General features: G+C 34.6%; 1 protein-coding gene across 3 annotated transcripts in view; it reads left to right on the top strand.

Moving 5' to 3' along the window:
* Window positions 1–24,416, top strand: part of Serpini1 (serpin family I member 1) — an 81,553-nt gene that overhangs the window by 46,690 nt on the left and 10,447 nt on the right. For all 3 annotated transcript variants that reach the window (XM_046422915.2, XM_046422913.2, XM_058572249.1), the window contains exons 2-6: window positions 1,103–1,370; window positions 2,545–2,775; window positions 4,468–4,662; window positions 6,371–6,575; window positions 16,510–16,607. In XM_046422915.2, the coding sequence (XP_046278871.1) occupies window positions 1,121–1,370; window positions 2,545–2,775; window positions 4,468–4,662; window positions 6,371–6,575; window positions 16,510–16,607 (979 nt within the window). In that variant the 5' untranslated portion in view covers window positions 1,103–1,120. The remainder of the gene's footprint in view (window positions 1–1,102; window positions 1,371–2,544; window positions 2,776–4,467; window positions 4,663–6,370; window positions 6,576–16,509; window positions 16,608–24,416) is intronic.

Genomic DNA, 24,416 nt, shown 5'->3' on the forward strand with positions numbered 1-24,416 from the left:
ATACTGGCATGTTGAGAGGCAAAAATGAAACTCAGAAGGATCGGGAATAATGTTTTCTTTTCCCAAGGGAAAAATGGGACTTTGATGCCCTTCTGTTTGGTTCTAGAATTGTCTAATCCTGATAGTTAGAATTGCTCATTTCAAAAACAACCACCAATTGGTTAGTATAAGCTGAAATGGTAACATAAGCCTGAGTATTAAAGGACCATTTTGTAGCAAGAATTCAACTTCATTCTCAACTTTGGCTAGTGGTTCCTCCCTGGCCAAAGATTGTCACTGAAAACAGTAACCTCATAGGGAACCAGCACGTGAGGAACAATTCACAGGCTTGTGTTGAGTCTGCGCCTTCTCTATTTGGTTATCACTTTCCATGAGTTCTGTAACCTGGGCAGAATAAACTGAGACTTGTGGCATGGGTGTGTCTGATCTCTTTTTATCAACTGATAACCTAGTTGTAAGGTGTATTTATTTAATAAATTGTAGTAAATGGGTAAAGCATCATTTTCAAATGCCTAATTTCACTAGTTCATCTCAAGCCCTGTAAACATCTTTGGAATTTCATTACCCTTGTCCTAGAACTATGTACCTTATTAGAAGCTAGGATAAGTTGGTTCAAAATCATGATCAAAATGTGTGGTGAGGCTATGAAGTTATTAAACTAGCCTCACCAAGCATGACTTTAGAATTACTTGTATATGTATTTTTACTTACTCTAAATTTCATGAAGGTGAGGATCATGGTTATCTTGTTCCTGAAAGAATCCTCAGAACTTAGCAATGTTATTTGTTTATTTGAATATTAATTGAATCATTAGAGGTAGGACTTTCGAGGTTGGGGGATTAACTTGGTGGTGGAGTGTGTTGCTTGGCATGCATAAGGTCCTGGGTTCAATTTCCAGCACCAAAAAAAAGAATAAAGAAAAAGAAGGACTTTCCAACACATCCTTTAATGAGGCTTTGTTTTATAGTTATTAATATTATGAATGTTTAGAAATGTTTGGCTCACTTCACAAATTTTCCAAGAAATAATCTCTTATATATTTACCTTATACTCTATAGCTTTGAGATAACTGGCAATTAATATGCAAATTATTGTTTTTTAGGCTTGAACCTACTCCAGTATGGCTTTCCTTGGACTATTCTCTTTGCTGGTTCTATACAGTGTGGTGGTGGGGGCCACTTTCTCTGAAGATACCATTGCTGAGTTGTCAGTGAATATGTATAACCATCTTCGAGTCACCGGGGAAGATGAAAATATTCTCTTCTCTCCATTGAGTATTGCTCTTGCCATGGGAATGATGGAACTTGGCGCTCAGGGGTCCACTCTAAAGGAAATCCGCCATTCAATGGGATATGACAGCCTGAAAAATGGTAAGTGTGCTTGAGTTTGATTTCTCAAGATGGTTTGGCTTTATCTTTGAACTCAATTATGTTGTCCTATGTCAGAGACAGCAATGTTTTACTCAGGGCAAGAAATGATCTTATGAGATGACATGGCCAACTTGGAGGATTAAGAAGAAAGAAAGGTTGATTTGCTAATTCCTGACTCCATCTTGGCTGAGTGAATCTAGGGAAATTCTTTCTTTTCAAAATTATTATCATTTCAAAAAACCCCAAAGTGATATAAACAAAAGCAAAAATAATTCTGGAGTTTCCTATCTAGAAAGGCCTGTATTCATCAATTATGATACAAATGAATGCAAAATGACAACTGTAATAAGTGCGATGAAGGCAACTTGGTTTTCTGAGAATATCAGAAATTTTTGCTTAAAATCAACTTTATACTTACTGTATAAATAACAATAATTTTTTGAAATGCTCTATTATTATTAAACTTATGTATTAGAGAAAATTTCTAGCCAAAAGATCTTTTATAGTCATTTTGATATGATGTATGATGTCTATTGTAAGTTTTCTAGTGTATACATGAATTAATTCATTAAAAAGTTAAGAACGAGGGGCTAGAGTTGTAGCTCAGTGGTAGAGTGCTTGCCTAGCACTGGTGAGGCACTGTGTTCGATCCTCAGCACCACATAAAAATAAATAAAATAAAGGTTTTTTTGTTTTTTTTTTTAAAGAAAGTTAAGAACTAAAACAATTTCCAATGTATTTTCTAGTTACAAGATTTGAAAAGTCCTATGAGAGTAAAATTTAAAGGAATATCTTGAATTTTAAACTAGATAATTAAACTTAGTGCTTCTGATAATTTCAAAATAAAATAAGACTCATTTAATGAGAGTAACCTGAGTACTTTGAGACAGAACTTAAAAAAAAAAACACTCTTACTTTGTAAATTCTAGCAAGATAATGAAATATAAAATAATATTAGTTGAGAATATTAAGCTGCAAAAAGTTAATTTGAACATCTAGAACTGACATAAGCATTGGAAACACTTTACCATTGCCAATGTAGAGAGTGTCCTGCTGTTTTTTCCTTGGGTCCCTGTTCTCCTAATGTCCTTTGCTGGGTTGTAATGTTCTTTCACTATCCTTGATCTTTTGCCATGTTTGTTCCACTAACAAATTTGTCTTTGTCATCTTGCAGGAGATGAACTTTCTTTTTTAAAGGATTTTTCAAACATGGTAGCTGCTGAAGAGAGCCAATATGTGATGAAAATTGCCAATTCCCTCTTTGTGCAAAATGGATTTCATATCAATGATGAGTTTTTGCAAATGGTGAAAAAATACTTTAATGCAGAAGTAAATCATGTGGACTTCAGTCAAAATGTAGCTGTGGCCAACCACATCAATAAGTGGGTGGAAAATAACACAAATAGTATGTTCTTTCTTTCTCTAATAGCTTAGTTTTAAGCATCTTTTATTTCTGAAATTATCTGTCCCCTCACTCCTTTCACATTTTGAATGTTAGATAGCATTGAGTTGGGTATGCAATGACAATTTTGTGTAGGCTACAGTCCATTTTAGAGATATTGCTTATGAATGAACACTAAGGAAGAAGTTAGATCTTTAGGCATTGGAAAGGATTTGGGCACTAATCACTTGAAATCTGAGCTCTTACTGATGGGTTTCTGAATAGTAATGGTAAGTACTATATGGAATGTTGCTTGAGCTGACTAATAAATTATTATTAGATTAGAATGGCAGAGGTTACTCTTAGCAATATGATTAAAATAGAATTAGTTAAAATCAGAATTCAAAGATATTTACTGGCTTTTGAACCACAGAAATTGATTGATTATAAAACAATTTGAGTAGGATTTATTTTTTTAAAAGCAGCCCAATTTTAGCTGGAAATTAGAAAAAGATATATTTTATTTTAAATTTCATTTCTTATATGTATTTAAGATTTACAGATGTTTCATATTTTAACCATTTTATTTTCTAGTTTTTTACCCACACAAATAAATGAAATTAAAATCTAAAAAGACTAATTAAAGGTAGATTAGCTGTTCATTACATCAATTCCCCAAATAATGGTAATCTAAAATTTTAAGTTGGAAACAAACAAACAAACAAACAAAAACCCTAATCAGATACACTGAACACTATAATTCATAAAATGCCGAGACATCCTGTACCTTAAGAATTGCTATGACCAGGGGCTGGGGTTGTGGCTCAGAGGTAGAGCACTTGCTTAGCATGAATGAGGCACTAGGTTCGATCTGCAGCACCACATAAAAAAATAAAATAAAGACATTAAAAAAAATAAGAATTGCTATGACCAAGAAAATGAGAGACTACAGAGCAAGTTTTGGTCCTGTTTTTCAATGATGAGATTAAAATGTAGAATAGAAGATATGAATTTTAGTGGTTTTCTTTTTCTTTGTCTTTTTTTTTTTTTTGGCATTCAGATAATAAAAGCAAGAATAATAACCTACCTGAAAAAGGTTAAATTATTAAAATCTGTCAGTTTTCAAACTCTTTTAGACACATTTAGCAAACAGCAAAGACTCAATATCTTTCAAAATCGATTTGAGCATTTCAAAAGATAGAAAACAATGCATCATGAGTTCCATTCGCTTTGGCTCATTTGATGTCACCTCATCAGGTGCAGTTGTTGCATTGACAGGAAGATGTCCAGTATTCTCAGGGAGAAAGTTTGGATTGGATAGCATTTAATCAGCTGTTCACCCATACATTTAGAAACATTTGAGTGCTAACTTTGTGTCAGGAGTGTCATATGCACTATTGCAACTAGATAGCCATGAAGGCTGAGATTCTATCATATATGTCTCTGTAGTTTGGGTGTCAAAAAAAAAAAAAGATGATGTTAAGTTGATGTTAGTATTATGTTAGGTAGCATTGTTGTTTTGATACCCTTAATTGTCAATTCTATAATCACATATATGTGTAACATTTTTCCTTTGACAGATATTTTTTATTTTTTTATTTTAAATTTAGTGTATAATTTTTATGGACAACTCTGTTAGTGGATTGATAATCTTTTGATTTCCCCTTCAATTTCCAATTTAACTAAATTTTCATCTGTTTATGTTTCTCCAAATAGATCTGCTAAAAGATTTGGTGTCCCCAAGGGATTTTGATGCTGCCACTCATCTGGCCCTCATCAATGCTGTCTATTTCAAGGGGAACTGGAAGTCACAGTTTAGACCTGAAAATACTAGAACCTTTTCCTTCACTAAAGATGATGAAAGTGAAGTACAGATTCCAATGATGTATCAACAAGGAGAATTTTATTATGGTAAAACATTTTGTGTTTTTTTTTTTCTTTCCTCTTGTAGCATATTGACAGATTTCTAAGAAAGAACATGAAATATTCACTACTCACACTCTTTGTTGATCTAATTTGGGCTACAATTCAGTTTCCTTGGCTACATTTTCAAAGACTTGTAATTAGATATTGAATGAATATCATATACATTGACAGTTTTCCAATATGTGTTTCTTAAATTTATAAAGCTGATCCCACCTGCTGAGTGGGCTTTATTCATCCAAAAAAAAAAAATCTGGCATTCTGCAAGAATGTTCTGATTTATTCTATAAATCACTGACTTTGGGATGTTTTTAGTATACTATGTGATTCATTAAAAGATTTGAGTTTCTTATCACCTTTTGATTTATAAGCATTCTTCTTACACAAGAACTTTTCTATATCTTTAAAATTTTGATAGATATCAAGTGTGTGTGTGTGTGTGTGTGTGTGTGTCCCCAGAAATCATTGTTCCTTCACAGTTTCAATTATTGATAGTCTACAGTTTGTGGTCAAATATATTATTTAATTTCTTTGGCATTATTTTCAAAGATGTTTTATGGCACCCTTTAAAGTTTCTTCCTAAATACAAAATTGAATTGTAATAATTTGTTAAGTCATAAGCAGAAATGTATTTTAAGCCAAATATATGTTAGAATATTCTATTTCAGAGTATGTTTAATGTTGAAAGACTATAATTCCTGTTAATCAAGTTAACAGTCAAATTATGCAAGAAAAATACCCACTTATATGAAAATCAAAATGTTTAGTTTGATGTCTAAAAAAACCTATGTCCACTATAGGAAAATATTCATAACAAAAGCATTACACTTATTTTTGAAAATGGAGAAAACTTACAGCAGTGGGACATAAGTTTTATTTTTGTTGCTGTTTTTAAAAAGATTTTTTAAAGCCCAAATAATTTGGCTAAGTTCATATAATACAAAGCCAATTTACCGTGTTTACCTAATTACCTAATTTGGAGATCTTATTCATCATAAATACACTAGACGACTCTTGAAGGAGGCTTAGATTTCATTTCAGCTGTGTACCCTTGGCCTTAAAATTTAAAGTTGTGGTGATATCAGAGTACCAAGTATTTCAAAGTCAGGTTTCCCATTCTTTGAAAATAGGCAGAGGCTGGCTCAGTGGCGCATGCCTGTAATCCTAGCAGCTCTGGAAGCAGAGGCAGGAGGATTGGGAGTTCAAAGCCAGCCTCAGCAATTTAACTAGGCACTAAGCAATTCAGTTGAGACCCTGTCTCTAAATAAAATACAAATAGGGCTAGGGATATGACTCAGTGGTCAAGTGCCCCTGAGTTCAATCCCCAGTACCCCCACCCCCACCAAAAAGGGCAGATAATGATAAATGTGCTTTGTGTCCAACTTGAAGCCAGGGCTTTGTTGTTCTAACCAGAGTTTTTCATTGTTGCTAATGATACTCTTTAAATATATTGAAAAATCTCATTAAAAAAATAAGTTTAGAGAATAGGTTATAACTATGTGAAATAATTCTGAGGATTTTAAAATTAAATAAATTTTACAGGACTGAGGAATCATTTAAATTTCAGGGTGTATTTTCAAATGAACTCTTTTTTTCAGATGACAGAATTTCTTATTTCACACGAACTAGAACAAGAAAGTTATGATAAATTTAATTTTTTAATGGGTCTTTTATGATATTTCTTTCCTTTTCTTAGGGGAATTTAGTGATGGATCCAATGAAGCTGGTGGTATCTACCAAGTCCTAGAAATACCATATGAGGGAGATGAGATAAGCATGATGCTGGTACTGTCCAGACAGGAAGTTCCACTGGCCACTCTGGAGCCATTGGTCAAAGCACAGCTGATTGAAGAATGGGCCAACTCTGTGAAGAAGCAAAAAGTGGAAGTATACCTGCCCAGGTGAGGGGTCCTATGTGATCCCTCCCACAGCATGAGGGGATGGGTTGACTCAGAAACATTCTTGCAATTGTTTTTGAATTTTTAAGTGTCCTCCTCTCTCTCCTTCCCCACCTCTTTCTTCTTTTCCTTTTTCTGCTCTTTCAGATTCTTTCATACGCAAATGGTCCTGCTCAGAGACATACATTCATTTATTGATTCATTCAGTACAATATACAAGACCCATGTTCAGATATGATTCAATATCCTTAGCTTCATTCTATAAGATTTTTTTTCAACCAAATGTCTCCAAATTTCATTTGCTTTGACAGTCTTTTGTAAATCGTTATGAAAGTTGATTACAGCTCAAGAGAAAACTATCTCTGTCATTAAGAACTGCAAGAAAGTCACTTTGCTAGGTGCTGAGATATAACCATAAATAAGCAAGAAGAAGCAACTGTGCTCACAATGAATAAGGTCCGTGCTACCAGAATGTCCTGACCACCATTCACTCCATCTGCCTCACCTCTGGCCACTCATCACATCAACATTTGGTAGCATGTTCTATCCATGTGCTTGTAGTATTGCCATATGCACCTGTTCTTTTCATGTCTGGGTCTCCATTTATTTGCATTAACCAAAATGTCCTCCTCACATTTTGTTGCCCCAAATTGTTTATTTAGGCTTTAGGATCACCTTGGACACAGTTCTTCTAGAAAGCCCTCCATGAAGTGCCTGTTGAAGTGGGTGATCCTCCCTCTTGCTTACTTTTGCACCTCCGTATTATTATCTGTTACCATCCCACAATAACGTTATCTTTTGTGAGTCTTGCTTTCCTTCTGTGATTTAAGAGTAGTGCCACTTTTCTGACCCATTAAAGGGACATGGTAAGTGAAAATATTTATTCTATCTTTGAATACCTTAAAACCTAGTAGGAAAGTTACATCAGTTACCACATATAACCTGTCTATTGACATAATGTGTATATTTCAACTAGAAAACAAGACATATCAGTATATAACAGATCATCTATGTGTATATGTGGCAGCACAGTTTTAACTCTCATTAAGAAAATGTGTTCATATATGAATATTGAAAGTTGGTAAATAAGACAATAATATTGAAGCTGAATTATTAAAACTCATTCATATTTATTCTGATTTAGGAATTTTTATTTAAATGTTAGTTATGTCTTATGTAAATGCCTATTTTTCAAAAAAACTTAGTTGATTTTTTGGTGTATGTTAAGGAGATCTATTTGAAACTGCAGATATTTTTGGCTAGAAAGTTATGTTATATATTCATAATCTACCCCAACATAACATATAACCACACATACCATTGTCTGCTTATAAAAAAGATAATAACAACCCAAATTGCTCAATTATTTTAGTTTTGGCTAGGAGATTAATATGTATCATTTTCCTTGACAGTAGTTTTCTTTTTTTAATTAAAGCTTTATAGTTATACATAGTATCAGAGTTCATCCTGACAAACATATATCAGGCAAATTGATTTCAGTTCATGATCCCCACCCTTTTCTCCTCCCATCTGCCTTCCCCTCCCATGTTCTCTTTCCTCCACTCTCCTAGGCTTTCTTTCACTCATCTGTTTGTTTGTATTTGATTGCTTTTTTCTCCCTGTGCATAAAAGTGAAGTTCCTTGTGGTATATTTATATATGCACATATATGAGTTTTAAAGAATTCATTCTGCATTGCCTCCCCTTACCTATCCCTCTACTCTGTCTCTTGATTTCTTTCTTCTACATTACTGATCTTCCCTTTATGTTATCCTATCCTTCCCTCCTCTTTTTCTTTATTTTATTGTAGCTTCTGCATATGAGAGAGCATTTAACCTTTGAGTTTCTGAGTTTGCCTTCCTTTGCTTAACATTATAGTCTCCCTTTTCCATGTATTTACTGGTAAATGCCATAATTTTATTCTTTTATTATGGCTGATTAGAACTCCATTTTGAGTAGAATATATATATATATATATATATATATATAGAGAGAGAGAGAGAGAGAGAGAGAGAGAGAGAGAGAATATATATATATATATATATATATATAGAGAGAGAGAGAGAGAGAGAGAGAGAGAGAACGAGAGAGAGAACTCCATATATATGGATTTATATATATGTGAATTGTGCTTCCATAAACATTAAGGTGGCTATATCACTGTATATAGCCACCTTAATGTTTATATACCAATCTTAGATCTTTTAGGAAAATACCAGAGAGTGAGATAGCAAGGTCATTTGGTGGTTCTATCCTTGGTTTTCTGAGTAATCTCCATACTACTTTGTAGAGTGGTTATACTAGTCTTCACTCTCACCAAGAATGTACAAGTGTACCTTGCCCCCCACAACCTCACCAGCATTTATTATTATTTGTATTCTTGATCATTGCCATTCTGACTCCTGTGAGATGAAATCTTAGTGTAATTTTGATTTGCATTTCCCTGATTGCTAAAGATGTTGAACAAACATGTTTTTTGGCCATTTGTGTTTTTTTCTTTTTAGGAAGTTTCTGTTTAGTTCTTTGCCCGTTTATTGACTGGGTTATTTTGGGGTGTTTTTTTGTTTGTTTGTTTGTTCATTTTTTTGGTGTTTTTTGAGTTGTTTGTAAATTAATCCCTTATTGGAGGAGTATCTGACCAAGAATTTCTCCTACTCTATGGCTCTCTCTTCATGTTCTTCCTCATTTCCTTTGCTGTGCAGAAGCTTTTTGGCTTGATAGCATCCCACTTATTGATTCTTGGTTTTATTTCTTGTGCTTTGGGGGTCTTGTTAAAGAAGTTGGTGCCAGCACCTATGTGATGGAATGTTGACCATTTTCTTCTAGAGGTTGTAAGGTTTCTGGTCTGATACCTAAGTCTTCAATCTATTTCAATTTGAGGTTTTTTGCAGGGTGAAAGATAGGTTTCCAGTTTCATTTTTCTACATATCCAGTTTTCCCAGCATCATTTGTTTAAAAGGCTGTCTTTTCTCCACAATTTATTTTTGGCACCTTTGTCAAATATCAGTCCTCTGTAGGTATATGGATTTATCTCTGCATATTGTATTCTGTTCCATTGATCTTCCTGTCTATTTTGATGCTAATACCATGCTGTTTTTGTTACTACAGCTCTGTAATATAATTTCAGATCAGGTATTGTGATGCCTCCTGCTTTGCTTTTCTTGCTTAGTATTTCTTTGGCTGTTCTGATTCTCTTATTCTTCCAAATGCATTTGAGAATTGTTTTTTCTAATTCTGTGAATAATGTCATTGGTATTTTGTTGGGAACTGCATTAAATCTGTATATTGCTATTGATAGTATGACCATTTAAATAATATTTATTCTGCCTATTCAAGAACATGGGATCTTTCCATCTTCTAAGGTTTTCTTTAATTTCTTTTTCAATTTTCTTTGATTTTCATCATAGAGCTCTTGTATTTCCTTGGTTAGATTAATTCCCAAGATTTTCTTTTCTTTTGAGATTATTGTGAATAGTGCGATTTTTCCAATTTCTTCCTTGGTTGAAACACTGTTGTAGTATAGGAAAGCTATTTATTTTGGGGAATTGATTTTGTATCTCCTACTTTGCTAAATTCATTTATAAGCTTTAGAAGTCTTCTGGCAAAGTTTTCTTTTTTGGGGAGTGGGGGTCTTCTAAATACAGGATCATGTCATCAACAAAGAGAGATAGTTTGACTTCTCTTATTTGTAGCCCTTTAATTTCCTATTCTTGTCTGATTGTTCTGGCTAATGTTTCAAGGATTGTATTGAATAGGAGTAGTAAGAGTGCATTGTCTTGTTCCTATTTTAGAGGAAATGCTTTTAGTATTTCTCTATTTAGTATGATATTGGCTTTGGGTTCCGTTGTAAGTGGCCTTTACAATGTTGAGGTAAATTCTAAATGGGTGCTGGATTTTATCAAAAGCCTTTTCTGCATCTATTGAGATGATAATTTGATTCTTGTCCTTACTTCTAAGTGGTGAATTAAATTTATTGATTTGCCTATGTTGAACCAATATTGCCTCCCTGGAATGAAACCTAATTGATCATGGTATATCATTTTTTTGATGTTTCTGAATGCAGTTTGCTAATATTTTATTAAGGGTTTTTGTCCCTATATTCCCTGGGAATATTGGTCTGTAGTTTTCTTTCCCTGGTGCATCTTTCCTTTTTGGTATCAGGGTTATATTGGCTTCATGGCATGTATTTGGGAATGTTCCTTCGCTTTCAATTGTATGGAAAATTTTGGAAAGACTGGTGTTAGTTCTTCTGTAAAGGTCTGGAAGAACTCAGCTGAGAATTCATATGGCCTTGTGCTTTTATTTTGGAAGATTTTAATTGCTGTTTCAATTTTATTACTTGATATTGGTTTCTTTAGGTTTTCTATATCTTCCTGATTCCGTTTATGCAAGTCACATATGTCTAGAAATTTGTCAATATAACAATAGGTTTCTACAGAAAGATGTCACTGTGATTCTATTTTCAAGGAGAAGTAGTCAGTGAATACCTAACAAAACCAATTTTGAAAATATATAATTGACTTTAACATACTTAATATATAAACAATGTATCTTAACTCCAAAGAACAATATTCTTTTAAACAGTAATAATTCAATTTAAATTATTATCTAAGTTAGGTCTGAAAGGAAAGTGAGGAACTAGGAGATGAGCAAGTGAGAAATGAAAGATGGAGACCAGGCAGAGATTCAAAGGAGATTTTATTTGTCAGAGCTGACAAATAAAGGCCCATCTCTCCATAGATAGAGAGAGGCAACACAGGCTTGAGTTCTGGGACTTTTGTGGGGCAGGCTCAGAGATTATTAGAGCTAGGCGGAGTGTTAAAGGTGGGGTTGGTATGAGGGAGTTGTGAGCCTTTCTCAGAAAGGCCCTGAAACTTTTTCTTAAAAATGACAGCTGTCACTTAAGATGGCTGTCTAGATGTTTAGCAAGGACCTTACAAGGTCTAACCTTGCAAACCGTTTAGTCCATGTTAACCATCATTTAGTGAAATTTTATTATTATTTTTGTATTTTCCCTTGAATTTTATAGAAAATTTCTTTTGATAATATGAGAAATTCAATGCAGTACTAATGCTTCCCTTATTAAATTCCATAAGTTAAGTATACTCTCTGCAAAAGCTTCAATTCTGTGAAGATATAGTCATTTTGGAGTATTTTAACAGAATGCTAAATGAATACTTAATAAGTATTATATATTCTAATTCGACCATGTTCATAAGAAAATGTGGCCTTCGGGTGCTGTCCACTGAGAAATTGAATATGGCAGCAGAAGAAAATTAAATTTTCATTTTCTAAGAAATACTCTTCAATTATGAAATAGTTTAGCTCACTTGCTCATGTTAATGCCTGTTACTAAACCAGGCACAGCTAATACCATACTATCCATTTCTCCAGGAGTTCTACAAACTTTCCTTCTGCATGGCTAATGCACAGATGAGAAGGCTAACTAAATAGTTAAATAAGATAAAATTTGTTTCCCTTTTTAACAGATTGACAGTTGTAAAATACTTGCATGTTCTAGTAACCAATGGGAAACTGTCCATTCCCTCCATTTTATAGCATTAGGGTCCACTAAATGTTCAATGAAGGTAATGATTTGTGTGACCCAGTTTCAGCAAAGGTAAAAATATTTCTAATAGCTGTATTCTAGGTTTACTCTGTATCAAATTATTTGTATAGTTTTATTCATGTAGTGTTATTATTCTGAAAATGCAAACTTGCATTTCTGTAATTTGACCACGTTCTTGTCCTGCTTGAGAGGGCAAATTGCATTTCTGTAATTTGACCTGCTTGAAAGAACAAACTTGGGTTTCTATAATTTGACCAAATTCTTTTCCTGCTTGAAAGATACTTTTGCTTTCTACCAGACTGGATCTTATACAAACATATTCTAAACAATCTCCTTAACAAGTATAGGGTATTTGGCAGGTGAAGTGGAGAAGGAGCAATTACTTTTGTGCTCTTCTGATTTTTTTACCCCTGAACGATAGATTCCACAAGAACTAGATGCTGAATTGAAATTGAACTTTTATTCAAAATACAAAAATGTATGTAAGATGCTATACCTCCTTGTTGTATTATCAAACCCAGTGAAATACCACAATGTTTATACACAGTTGTACATCTTTAAGATTTAAAGAAGATTGCCAGATCTTCTTCCAATTTTTTCACTACAGCAACAACAACAAAAAACAATTGTCTAATATATAAAATATATGTGTATATATCTAAAAAGCACTTTGAAATAATACCTAACAAAGAGTAAGCATCATATGGTTATTCTATTATTGTTTATTGGCTAAGTGTTCATTTTAAGTCCTAGTACTTATTTTGTGTTAATCTTATAGGCAGCTTTACATATACTTTTATCTGAACAGCTGAAAAAAAAAAAAAAAGCACTGTTCTCTCTTGAATTTTGCTCTCTTCCTTGTCAGTCTTTACTTAGGTGTGAGAGTATCTTTCTAGAATCAACATCAAATATCATAATACTTATTATGGAAATGCACCTTGCTGTGCTCTCATTCCATCTAATTTTTGTAGTCTCAGATTTCTCATTTTTGATCAGAGTACTGGAAATCAAAAGATGTGAAGTACTGCTCCATTTTGTAACCACCAACCATCCTGTTGCTTTGAAACTATTATCTATTAATAAAGCATTTTAGTTTCTTGTGTTTAAAAGACAAATATCATAAGCCATATGATTTTGTTCTTTAAAATGAATGCTCTCTTTTGGGTTTTTCTACAAAAAGTTTGATTATTTCTCGACTGCTTACAGATTTTATAATCTTCTACATGGGATATATATTTTTTTCTAACACTTGTTTCACATTTCTTCTCAGCTTTCATGCTTCTTCCCTTTACATGACTCTTGAACTTACTCAAATAGAGAGTTTCAAGTGTATGATGATATTATTTGTCTTTGTTAAAATAGGTATTCCTTTTGTCTTTAAAAATAGTGATGGGGCTGGGAAGTAGCTCAGTGATAGAGCTCAGTGATAGCATGCATGAGGACTGGGATTTGATCCCCATTACCTCAAAAAAGTAAATAAAAAATAAAAAGTAGTGTTGTGGCTTTTTATTTTAAAAAGTGAAAAGTACAATCTCCCTGTAGTGTTTTTTTGTTTGTTTGTTTTGTTTTTAAAAACCATTATAGTGATTGGTGAAAGACCTTAGTTCATATCCTCATATTCTGCCACCTGTTACCTGTGTACTTAGGTCAAGTTGCACAACTTTTCTAAACTTCTATTTGTTCTACATCTTAGAGAAAAATAATACCTATCATTTTGCTTTTTGAGATCATGATGGGAGGGATTAAATGGGATACTACAAGCACAGTGATTTTCATAGTGCCTGGGACATAGGAAGCATTCAAGATAGGGAGATGACAAAGATTATTTATATTAATAATTAGTCTATATTAAGAGGAAAGATATAACAATTGAATTACAACTATTTTCAGTGGGTTATCAAGGAAAATAGGTAAAACATGGATAAATGGAGATTATTTACATCTTTCTTTAACTTTGAACAAAACATCTTATGAACTCCAAGATTTTATTTCATTTTGATCTATATGGTTTGTCCTATGCAAGGTATTATAAATACTGGAATGAATAAATACTAGATTTAACTAATTTATGATTAAAGTAGCAGGGACTAATCTAGTTATTTAACCAAATTATTCCAAATACTACTAGTACGCAAACATAGAGCACCTATGATTACATGACATATAATATGATACGCAGTGTTGATAGTTTCTGCTCTACACTGCATGTCCACCCATGCCATCCCCATCTGAAGATTATTAGAGACTTTGCTTATCTTTTTAACAATATTTTGAAGTACATATTATAATTGCTGTTTTCCGCATGCAAAATTGAGGGTCAACAATTAAGCAACTCGCTCAAGTTCACCTGGATAAATTTCTCATCTTTGCCTGACCGGCCAGCCAGAGTATGAAACAAATCAAGTTGCTTTTAAGAAGTATAAAGAACCCACTACTGGTGTTTTCTTTTACTTTCCTATTTTAAATGAATCAGGATATTATATAATTCTACTTGAATCTAGATTCCACCTCTGCCACTTAATAGCTGAACGATCTTGGTCAAGTTATTTAACCTTCTGCCACTTAGTTTCTTTTTTTCTATTACCTGAGAATAATACTAATAATACCTGCCTAGTGGTGTGACATTTAAATTAATGTGGTGTTTAAACATTTGGGACAGTTCTTGATGTATAGGAAGCTCCTTATAAGTGCTCAAAAATAAACACACACACACACACCCTGAGCCATTGGGTGTGTTCTCTGAGACACTGGATTTTCTCACCTGTTCCTTTTGTGAGCTGTGTACCCTAGAACAATTCTATTTTCATGATCAGTGTTTACTTTTGGTATAAAACAAAATAAATAATATTAAATCCAAGTTAAAGTATAAAATGTGGTAGAATTCAATATTTACATCAATATGTTTGATATTGCATATAACCTGTCTGTTGAACTTATTTTTCCATAAGCATAAACCTGCTAAAACTGATTTTCCATGATCAATCCTCTTCATATCTGGGCTTGTTTATAAAAATTATTTCCTTCTAGTTCTTCTTAAGACATCAGAAATATTGCTGATATAATTTTAGTAACTGTCATAGATATAGCTCATTTAAAGGCATAATCTATTGCCTAAAAATTTATATTTATAAGCTGTATTTATCAAAAGGCAATATCTTATAAAAAGGAAAATGTTTATTCTGACCAGTATTTATGATTTCTTAAAAATTAATAAACATCTTTCCTTTTTAAAAGTGTATGTGTTAATGTAGGCATGTTGGTTCATAATTGTCACTAGAAAGATTGGTGATACAATTCATTGGTTTGGAGGAGATTCCATATTAACCAATATGGTTCTAGTGTGGAAACCATTTTTAAAGTTAATATTCTGTTTATTACCACTACATTTAATGTTGTTTTTCTTTTTACAAAATTGGTGCACATTTATGTATAACCCATTAAGTCCATAAAAATTAAAAAATTAAAAGCCACTTTTATTTTGTTTAAAAAACTCTTCATTATAAATGCCTACAGTTTTTAGAATGTGATATTTTACTCAGTTTCACTGATCAGTGATGATATTTTGATAACACCCTTATTTATGTTCTCAAAGTTAGTTTAACTATGAAGACACATATTTAATGTGATAGTTGTTGTGGAGTTGAAATGCTGAATGCATTAATTTTATAGCAGAACTTGTCTCTTATTTAACCCTGCCCATGGTAGAGTGTGGATGAGCAGCATAAATTGACCAAAATACTAAGTAAAAAATAAAATACATTGGATAAATTTATGATTATTACCAGCTTGAAAAATCAAACATAGTAGATACTAGGTCAAAAGATTTTGAAAGATACTTGTTTATAAGATTTACATAGTAATTAATGATTCTTGATCTCAAAATTCATTTATTCGACTATATCTTGCAGTTTTGTCTGTATCATATTTTTTCTAACTCATGAAATTAAATCTTATTCTGTTACATCATGTCTTTGATTCCCCCTGTTTTTAAAAGAACAATCAAATGCTTCTTGCAATCAAAAGCCAAGTTTAGCAGTGCATGGTGGTGCTGCATACACTTGTAATCCTAGCTGCTAGGAAGGCTCAGACAGGATGGTTGCAAGTTCAAAGCCAGCCCCAGCAATGGCAAGATGCTAAGCAATTCAGTGAGACCCTGTCTCTAAACAAAATACAAAATAGGGCTGGGGATGTGGCTCAGTGTTTAAGTGTCCCTGAGTTCAATCCCCAGTACCCACCCCTGAAAAAAACCAAGTTTTAACATAATTTACCCTCTACAAAATAGAGGTTTTGAATCAACATATTTAACGGTTAATTCTTGTCCAAAGTAACAAGATTCTGTAACTAAATACTTTCCCCCTATGTTTTCCAGGTTCACAGTTGAACAGGAAATTGACTTAAAAGACATTTTGAAGGGTCTTGGAATAACTGAAATTTTCATCAAAGATGCAAATTTGACAGCCCTGTCTGGTAAGAAATGAATACCAACTTTTAAGAAACATTATTCTTTACAGAATAACATAATGCTTTTAAAAACAGGATTATTAAATTTTCTATTTACCATGGAATTCAGAAGTAAAGTTCAGCTACCACTTGCCAAGTAAATCTAGCAAGAAGTTTATTTAACTTCTTCAAGTAAAACTATGAATACAGTTATAACATTAAGTTTGTATTATGTGGTGTATGTCTTGTCTTTGATAGTAGATCATATTCTCCAGGAGATCATCCCTTCTGACACAATGCCTTGTAGAATCAATAAGTGTGTTGATTGAATATCTCAATATGTTCCAGTGTAATGAATCATAGTAAAGAGAAGAAGAGAAAAGATAAATGAGTGCCCCCTGCTGTAAGGACTAGACCAAAGATTCTTTTTAAAGAATAAAGAATACCCAGTGAGATGATGTAAACCTTTTTCTGAGTCTTCAATAAAAAGCAGTGTTTTTGAAGAAGTAACTTCAAAGTACATAGGCTCACTGAGGTGTTGAGTAATTTATTCTAAATACCCCAAGGAAAAATCAAGTTGAATTACTGGATTCAGAACCTTAACTTGTTCCGAGTAAAAACTAATGAAATGTTGGTAACATTAAAGCATTTAGACTGTGTAATTAAAATAATTTTGGATGTGTTTTTAAGTGGCTAACCCCAAGGAGCTTATCATTGGAAAAAAAAAAGCAGTAGTGAGCTTAAGGCTTATATTATTTTATATCATTTCTTTGGAAGGCAGGAAAAATAGAATCTGGTTTCTGATCGTATAAGGATAGTTATATAGTAAGATCAAGCAACTCAATTTGCATGTCCCCTTTATATGCAATTTAATTGAACCCTCTTCTTCATTTAGAGAGCATGCAGGTAATAGATGTTTTTTTGGGTTTTTTTTTTTGTTTTTTTTTAGCAGTTCCCATGTTACAAGGAAGAATTTAGGCTATAAACAATTAAGTTCACCAAACTATAGCTTCTAAACCTCGACTGAATTCAATGAAAACAGATGCCCCCACTTCTGAAATTGCTTAGGGGGCACATACATATGTGTGTGTGTGCACACGTTCGTGTGTGTGTGCATGTGCGCATGTGCACACACTTTTGTTAGCATGCATGCATATGAGAGAGAGACAGAGAAGGGGGTCATAGCTTTTAAAAAATGCTCAAGGAGTATGTGATCAGATAATCCCTTATCCTCCCGGATTTTGTATTGTGTAGATTGTTTTCTAAGCAGCATGCAGCTTCTGGCAGTGAGTTGATACTGATGTATTTGGTACCACAACTTCTATCTACCTTTCATTCAGAGAGCTTACAGCCCTAAGCACTAATGGAGCTTTTCTAAATGTCTATGATATAAATGTTCCTGTCTACAAAAGAGAAAAGAGTTTTTCCTGAGTAAAGTTTTCATGACTCATATCCAAGTTCTTAGGGCTTGGAACTCCTCATTGGGGTTGCCAAGAAGGTAGGACTGTTGGAGATTCAAAAGATCATATGGTGTCTCTTAGCTGAGTCAGAAATACATTAATAGTTGAAGCACAGCACAACTTAAAGTTGGAATGCTCTCTTCCTCAGGAATGAAGAGAATCTGTCTTACAATACTGGCCAAATTCCAACTGGATAATTATATTCTCCTTTCTCAACATTCTCTCTATTCAGTTTGATTAGTGATTCCTCACTGCCTCACCCAAACATTCAGGCAGTTATTTTACACAAATACAATATCTTCTGCCTCTCTGTCCTGAGGGAGTAGCACTGCAGCGGCAAATCAATTATTGTGGTCAGTGTACCTTATAATTTCCGACATATTTGGAAGGTTTATAAGGTAATATTTAATTGCCTTTACTATGTACAGAGACAATGGACCATAAATATGCAGTATGAATGCAGATGGTTTGGAGATTTGAAATGACACTAGAATCACTCAGAGAATTTATATATTCTCTATGCAAAAAAAAAAAAAATCTGTTTATTTGATCAAATCTCCATGAGGATCAAATCCTGCCCAGTGTCCTGTTCACAGATCCTGTTCTGGTACCTGGCACAGGGCTGACACACACATGGCACACAGCAATGTTTACAGAAGGATAAAATGAATGGAGGGAAAAAGGGAAAAGTTTTCTTTGCACACATCTTAAACATTACATTTATTAGAATATTTGTCTCCTTATAATATCACTTATAAATCTAGCATTTGATATTCTTAAGCACCATCCAGTTCAGATCTTCAGGATCACTTGAAAGAACAAAAGCCAATCTCTCAAAATTTCAGCAGGAATTATTTGATATGTATGTTATTAGCTTGATCAGAGTGTTGGTAGCTCTAGCAGTGATGATCATTCCAACTAATACATGTAGCTTTTCTTTTCTGTCCCTTTCTTCCTCTCTTGCTCTTTCTTTCTAATTAATTTTTGAATAATTCACTCAAAAACTATCTACTGTCCCAAGTATAAAATTTCCCTCTCTACTTCCTCTAAATTTGATAGCATTTATCTCTGCATCATTTATTTGGACACCAAATGCTCTGCCTGTGCTAGTTAGTATCCTAACTAGTATATAGCTCGATTGTTGCCTCTCCAAATAGCATGAAAACTAAGTAACATGAAAACTTATAATTCTAACATAACCTACCAAACTATCCAGGAAAATGATTTGCATGCATTTGGTTATTATTTTTTTTAGAGAGGATTTGATGGTGATGAGGATATGTAACATTAATTGCCTTCCATGCCGTTTATTCCTTTCATTAAACAACTGCTAGAGAGGCAGGTAGATGAGAAAAGTGCTATATAAGGAAAAAGAAAAAAGAAATGATTGTGATGTCATGCCTGACATAAAAGGTTTGAAGGACTTATGGTAGAAAGACATAACAGCTGGGTTTAATAAAATTAAGACTGATACACATGTTTTATTGAAACAGTGGTTCTCAACAAGGATGATTTCTTTTCCCCTGCCCCACACTCCCAGGGAACATTTGTCCTTTTTGGCTATTACAATTGGGGGATTTGTCTACCTACTGGACACATTGCCCTAAACTTTTGCAATGCTTGGGACAGGTTCCTTAAAACAAAAAATTACCAATACAAAATGTCAATAGTAAAGAGGTTAAGGAGCCTTCCATGAGAGCATGCATAATGGAAGCAGAAAAGAAGAAAATTAAGTGGAAAATGGGAGCTTTTGAATCAAAGGCAGAGGAGAGTATGTGTATGCATGTGTATTGGTTTTTGAATGAATAGGACATTTTCAAACTGTGTTTCAAAAAGTGATAACAGCAGTTGCCTCTAGAACAGGAGCTTGTTAGATGAGAGCATTTTCATTTCATACATCACTCTTCACTGGGATTTTGCCTTGTGTGCATATTACTTTTTCAATTAAAATTCTTAGCTAAAAACTAGAAAAGGTGTTTTAATATTATATTAATGGAATTAATATAATTGGTATACTTGAAAGCACCCAGTGAACAATTCAGTCCTACCATGACATTGATACATTCTTCAATTATATAATGAAAATTTTATCTTTCTTCCAAAGTAGCAAATGTGATTTAGAAAATGGAGAACAAAAACTGCTTCACCTTCTCTTGCTTCCTGAAAAATGGAATGACTTGAGTTCCTTTGCTAAGACTTCTGGGATCCACTCTATCATGAAATTGCATTCCACTGCATCCACTCTTATTTCAGACTCTTATTACCCCTGCCCTGGACTATTTCAATAGCCTTCTAATAGTTTCCAATCTCTCTCCAGTCTAATATGTCTCATCCACCACTACTAAGAAAATTCACCTTAAGACCTACCCACTCTCAGATCATTCCAAGTCTTGTTCAAAGCCTGCTTTGGTCTGCAGTGCCATCCACTGCTCCACAGGGCCTGAGACCTCAGCTCCCTCCAGCCTTTTTTTCTGGCTGATTCTTCACACACTACTTGTGCTCCAGCTCTGTGTCTCCCCAGCTCCCCACGGTTATGAAATCTCCCCTGTCTGAAATACTTTCTTTTTCTTCCTTTCTTTGTACCAAGGGTTGAACCTAGGGGTACTCTACCATTGAGCTACATCCCCAGCCCTTTTTACTTTTCGTTTTGACACAGGGTCTCACTAAGTTGCTGAGGCCGGCACAGAACTTGTGATCCTCTTGCCTCAGCCTCCTGAGTCATTGAGATGAATTATATATGCCACCCTGCCCAGCTCTGAAACACCATCTGAACTCAGTCTCAGCTGAAGTATCCCAACTTCAAAATCAAGCTACCATGATTATACCAACCAGAAGTAATCACTCATTAAATTCCTGATATTTTGTACCTTTCTTTATGGTGCATATCACATCTTATCTCATATTATTGTTACTTTTGTGTTTAACATTCCCTGATAGAATTTAGACAACCCAAAGATAGATTCTTATGCATGTTTCCTCAGAGTCCCCCACAGTGCTTCCTGCTTAGTTCTCACTGAATGGAGAAAAGAATAAGATGAGATGCTTCATATTTTTTATGTTTATTTCTTCATTTCAATTTGATATACGTTGCTTTTGATGCTAAATTCCATTAACATAAAACACAGTAAATACTCATACAGTAAACAGAGAGAGTGCTGAGAATCGTTTTCTTCTCAGGCTACATTTAAAATGCTCATCTAGTTGCGGTGAGGATCCTGCTATAGAGTGGGGCTATTTTTGTAATGGAAATGAATGACTGTCAGCATTTGGATTAATAGGTAATCCTCTTGGAAGGTGTAAGGGGAAAGAGAAAGTGAGTACTAAATCCTTCAGCATGAAGTATGAGCTTTAATAAAGAAGCCAATAAAATAAAGGAATTAAGAAGACAAAGAGAAAGCCACATTCAGGTCAGGCTCAAGTGCTGTGGATTTACGCTGGACCAGCTCCTACATCCTGCCCTTGTTTGTTCTCTTTCTCCTTGCACCTGAAGCCAGAGGGTTCGTTTCTCTTTCATTGCTACAATTCCAGTTCTGCTTCTGCCTTCTTGCCTGAGCTAGTGCAACAGCTAACTTGATCATGCCCTGAGCTATCTGCTCATTCAATACACCTTTCACAGCTACTACCACAGGTGTCTTCTAAAATTATAACAGGTGTGTCCCATTATTTCTGGACAAAACTCAGGCTCTAACCTTATAGTCAAAGCTCCTAAAATTATGCTTATCTCCTGCCCAATCCTCCACTTTCTCATAGCCCAGTTTCCAAATGGGACTTTCATGTCATCCCCTCTGTTCTTTTCACTTTGCAAATACAATCTTTTGCTTGTCTATGCCCCCTTCTCTGACTTTCACTCTTCTACTTCAAGTACCAGCCCAAATGTCACCCTCTCTGAGAAGTTTCCCTCTGACACTTCTCCTCCTTCCTAGGTGGTTTACTGTTCTTCATCTGGAACCTGGTAGCACTTTGCTACCTACCTGTGTTATTGCTTATCTCGCCTTTTCCTTGGACAGTTTGTACACATTTTTGTCTTTAAACTCAGAGCTTTTCAAAAGCAGGGACTGAGCTTAGAGTTTGTCCTCTCCCCAGAGTCCAGCATGGTGTTGGAAAGGCAGGATTGATGCTGAATGGGAAAGTGAGTAATGGCACTGGTCACTGCCTGGCCACAAGTGAGAGCTCTTCTGTTCTGCCCTCCTTGCCACATGGGGCCCCCAGTGGGTCCTGGATCAGGGCTGACTTGTATCCACCTCTGCATTAATCTTCATCTTCACCTGAAATGCAACTCTGCCTTCAGGTCTTTCCACAGCTGGCTCCTTTTTATTCCTTTGGTCTCAGCTGACATTGACCTCCTCAGACACACTTTCCTTGTGTTCTTTGTCAAACACCAGCTCCTCAATGGCTCTAATCACTCACCTACACATCACTTTATCTTGTTTTCTTGGTTATTCTTACCATATCCTGAAATTGTGGTCACTTATTGATTTGCTTTCCTTTACTGTCCTTCTATTTATATCTATTTTCTTCTTATTATCAGTTCCTCATGGTAGATCCAGTGCATCAATAGTGTCTGACACATAGTAGGTGCACAGTACATAAATGAATGAACAAGTAAATAAATATTTGCTGTCTCTGAAACAAAAATCTGTCCAGAAGAACAAACAACAAATGCTATTCTCCCTTTGAAGAAATATTGTAGAAAATTTTCTGAATTTCATGGGTGGGGCAGAAGCTAAAAATATTTTAGTGACTAAAGCATAGAGACACTTTGGGTATCTAAGGTTCTATTATGATATTCTCTTCATTTTGCTATTTTAAGCATGCAGAAATTTGTTTAAATTGGCTGTGTTTAGTAACAGTGCCACAAAGGAAGTAGTGGCCTAGGCTTGCATGAAGGCCATCCTGCCAGCATTATATTAATCTCAAATATTTAGAGCCTTGGCACCCTGCACAATATCTCATATGGAGGGGGTACTCAATAAATATTTGCTCAGTGACTGAATGAATGCCTTCATATTTTGCCCTGATTTCTTCATAAGAGTTTGAATTTTTGCCCAGCTCTTCTCTGGGAAACCTAGGGTTCATCGGCCCTGTTCCCATTTTATCCATTGTAAAGAGCCTGGTTCCACGCTGCCTGGAGGAAACTAGGACCAGTTTATTTGGCAGCAGAATTTGCCTTGGCCAGAAGAAAAGAGGAGGCTGTTTAAGGCCTGTGTACAGATTTTTTTTTTCTTTTTTAGCTTATGGGGGCTGGGGATATAGCTTATGGTAGAGTACTTGCATAGCATGTGTGAGGCCCTGGGTTCAATCCCCAGTACCACTACCACCAAAAAAGAGTTTAAATGGATTTTCCTTCGATTTATTCATCGAGAAATTAGCTAACTTTTCTCTAACCAGTAAGATGAAGCCGTCAGTGTAAGTTTTCTTAACAGTCCTCACATTCTGATTCAATCAAATACCTGAGTACATACCTAGTACGTGACATTATGCAGAATGTTATGGATGAGGTGTATAAAACAGGCTAGGTGCAGGCCCTGGAGGAGCACAAAGCCAGCCTAGCAGGACAGATGGTTTGGATTGACATTAATTACACAGAATGAGCAACATAGGAGGGCAGGTGTAAGGAACAATGACCTTCCCTAGATTCCTGCAGGACTTGATCTCTTTCTAAGATTGGGTGGCCCCAAACATATGCTTAATTAAACAACTTTTAGCTACAATTTATTGTAATTTAATGTGGCTGCTTGAAGTTTGTCTAAGGTAGGGGGGAAAGCTTTATTTTCTTTTATTCTTCAGTATCTGTGATATGATTTCTTACTTGTCACATTGTTTTCATGTTTATCAAAGGATGGTGTTTTTCTGACAGTTAAGCTTCCTGAAGTCTTGTTTATATCTGTGTAGATTCACTCACCTTAATTTAGCAGTTAGTCGTGCTGTGGGAATTGAACATTAAGATTCAATTTTTGTTTCCCTGTCTGTGCAACAGACGGTAATACTGGTTGTTGGATCCTATTCCCTTTACACTTCTACTTGATCAGATATTTAAGTTTTTAGCCTGTGTGTGGGTTTTATACTTTTTTCCTCTGTTGCTGCTCTGAATTTTCAAGAACAAACTTTATAGCCACAATTGTGAACAGAATTGTGGTCGTGGTGCCCAAAGAACGAACTAAGGACGTTTTACAGTGTGAAATAGCTATTCCTTTCATTCTGAAATTGCTGAAATTCTCTTTCTCGTAGTGTTTTAAGTTAAATACAAGAAAACTGCACTTACCAGGAAACTCCCTCTACTTTGGTCAGCTCATTTTTTAGGCCCACGTATAGCCAGAAACGAGGGATACTAAGACCTTGCTTAAGGAAGTTGACAGTCCAGGAAGAGAGAGTTATT

The sequence above is a fragment of the Marmota monax genome, unplaced genomic scaffold (assembly GCF_021218885.2).
Source record: "Marmota monax isolate L192 unplaced genomic scaffold, Marmota_monax_Labrador192_F-V1.1 WCK01_AAM20220418_F8-fsc00110, whole genome shotgun sequence".
NCBI lineage: Eukaryota > Metazoa > Chordata > Mammalia > Rodentia > Sciuridae > Marmota > Marmota monax.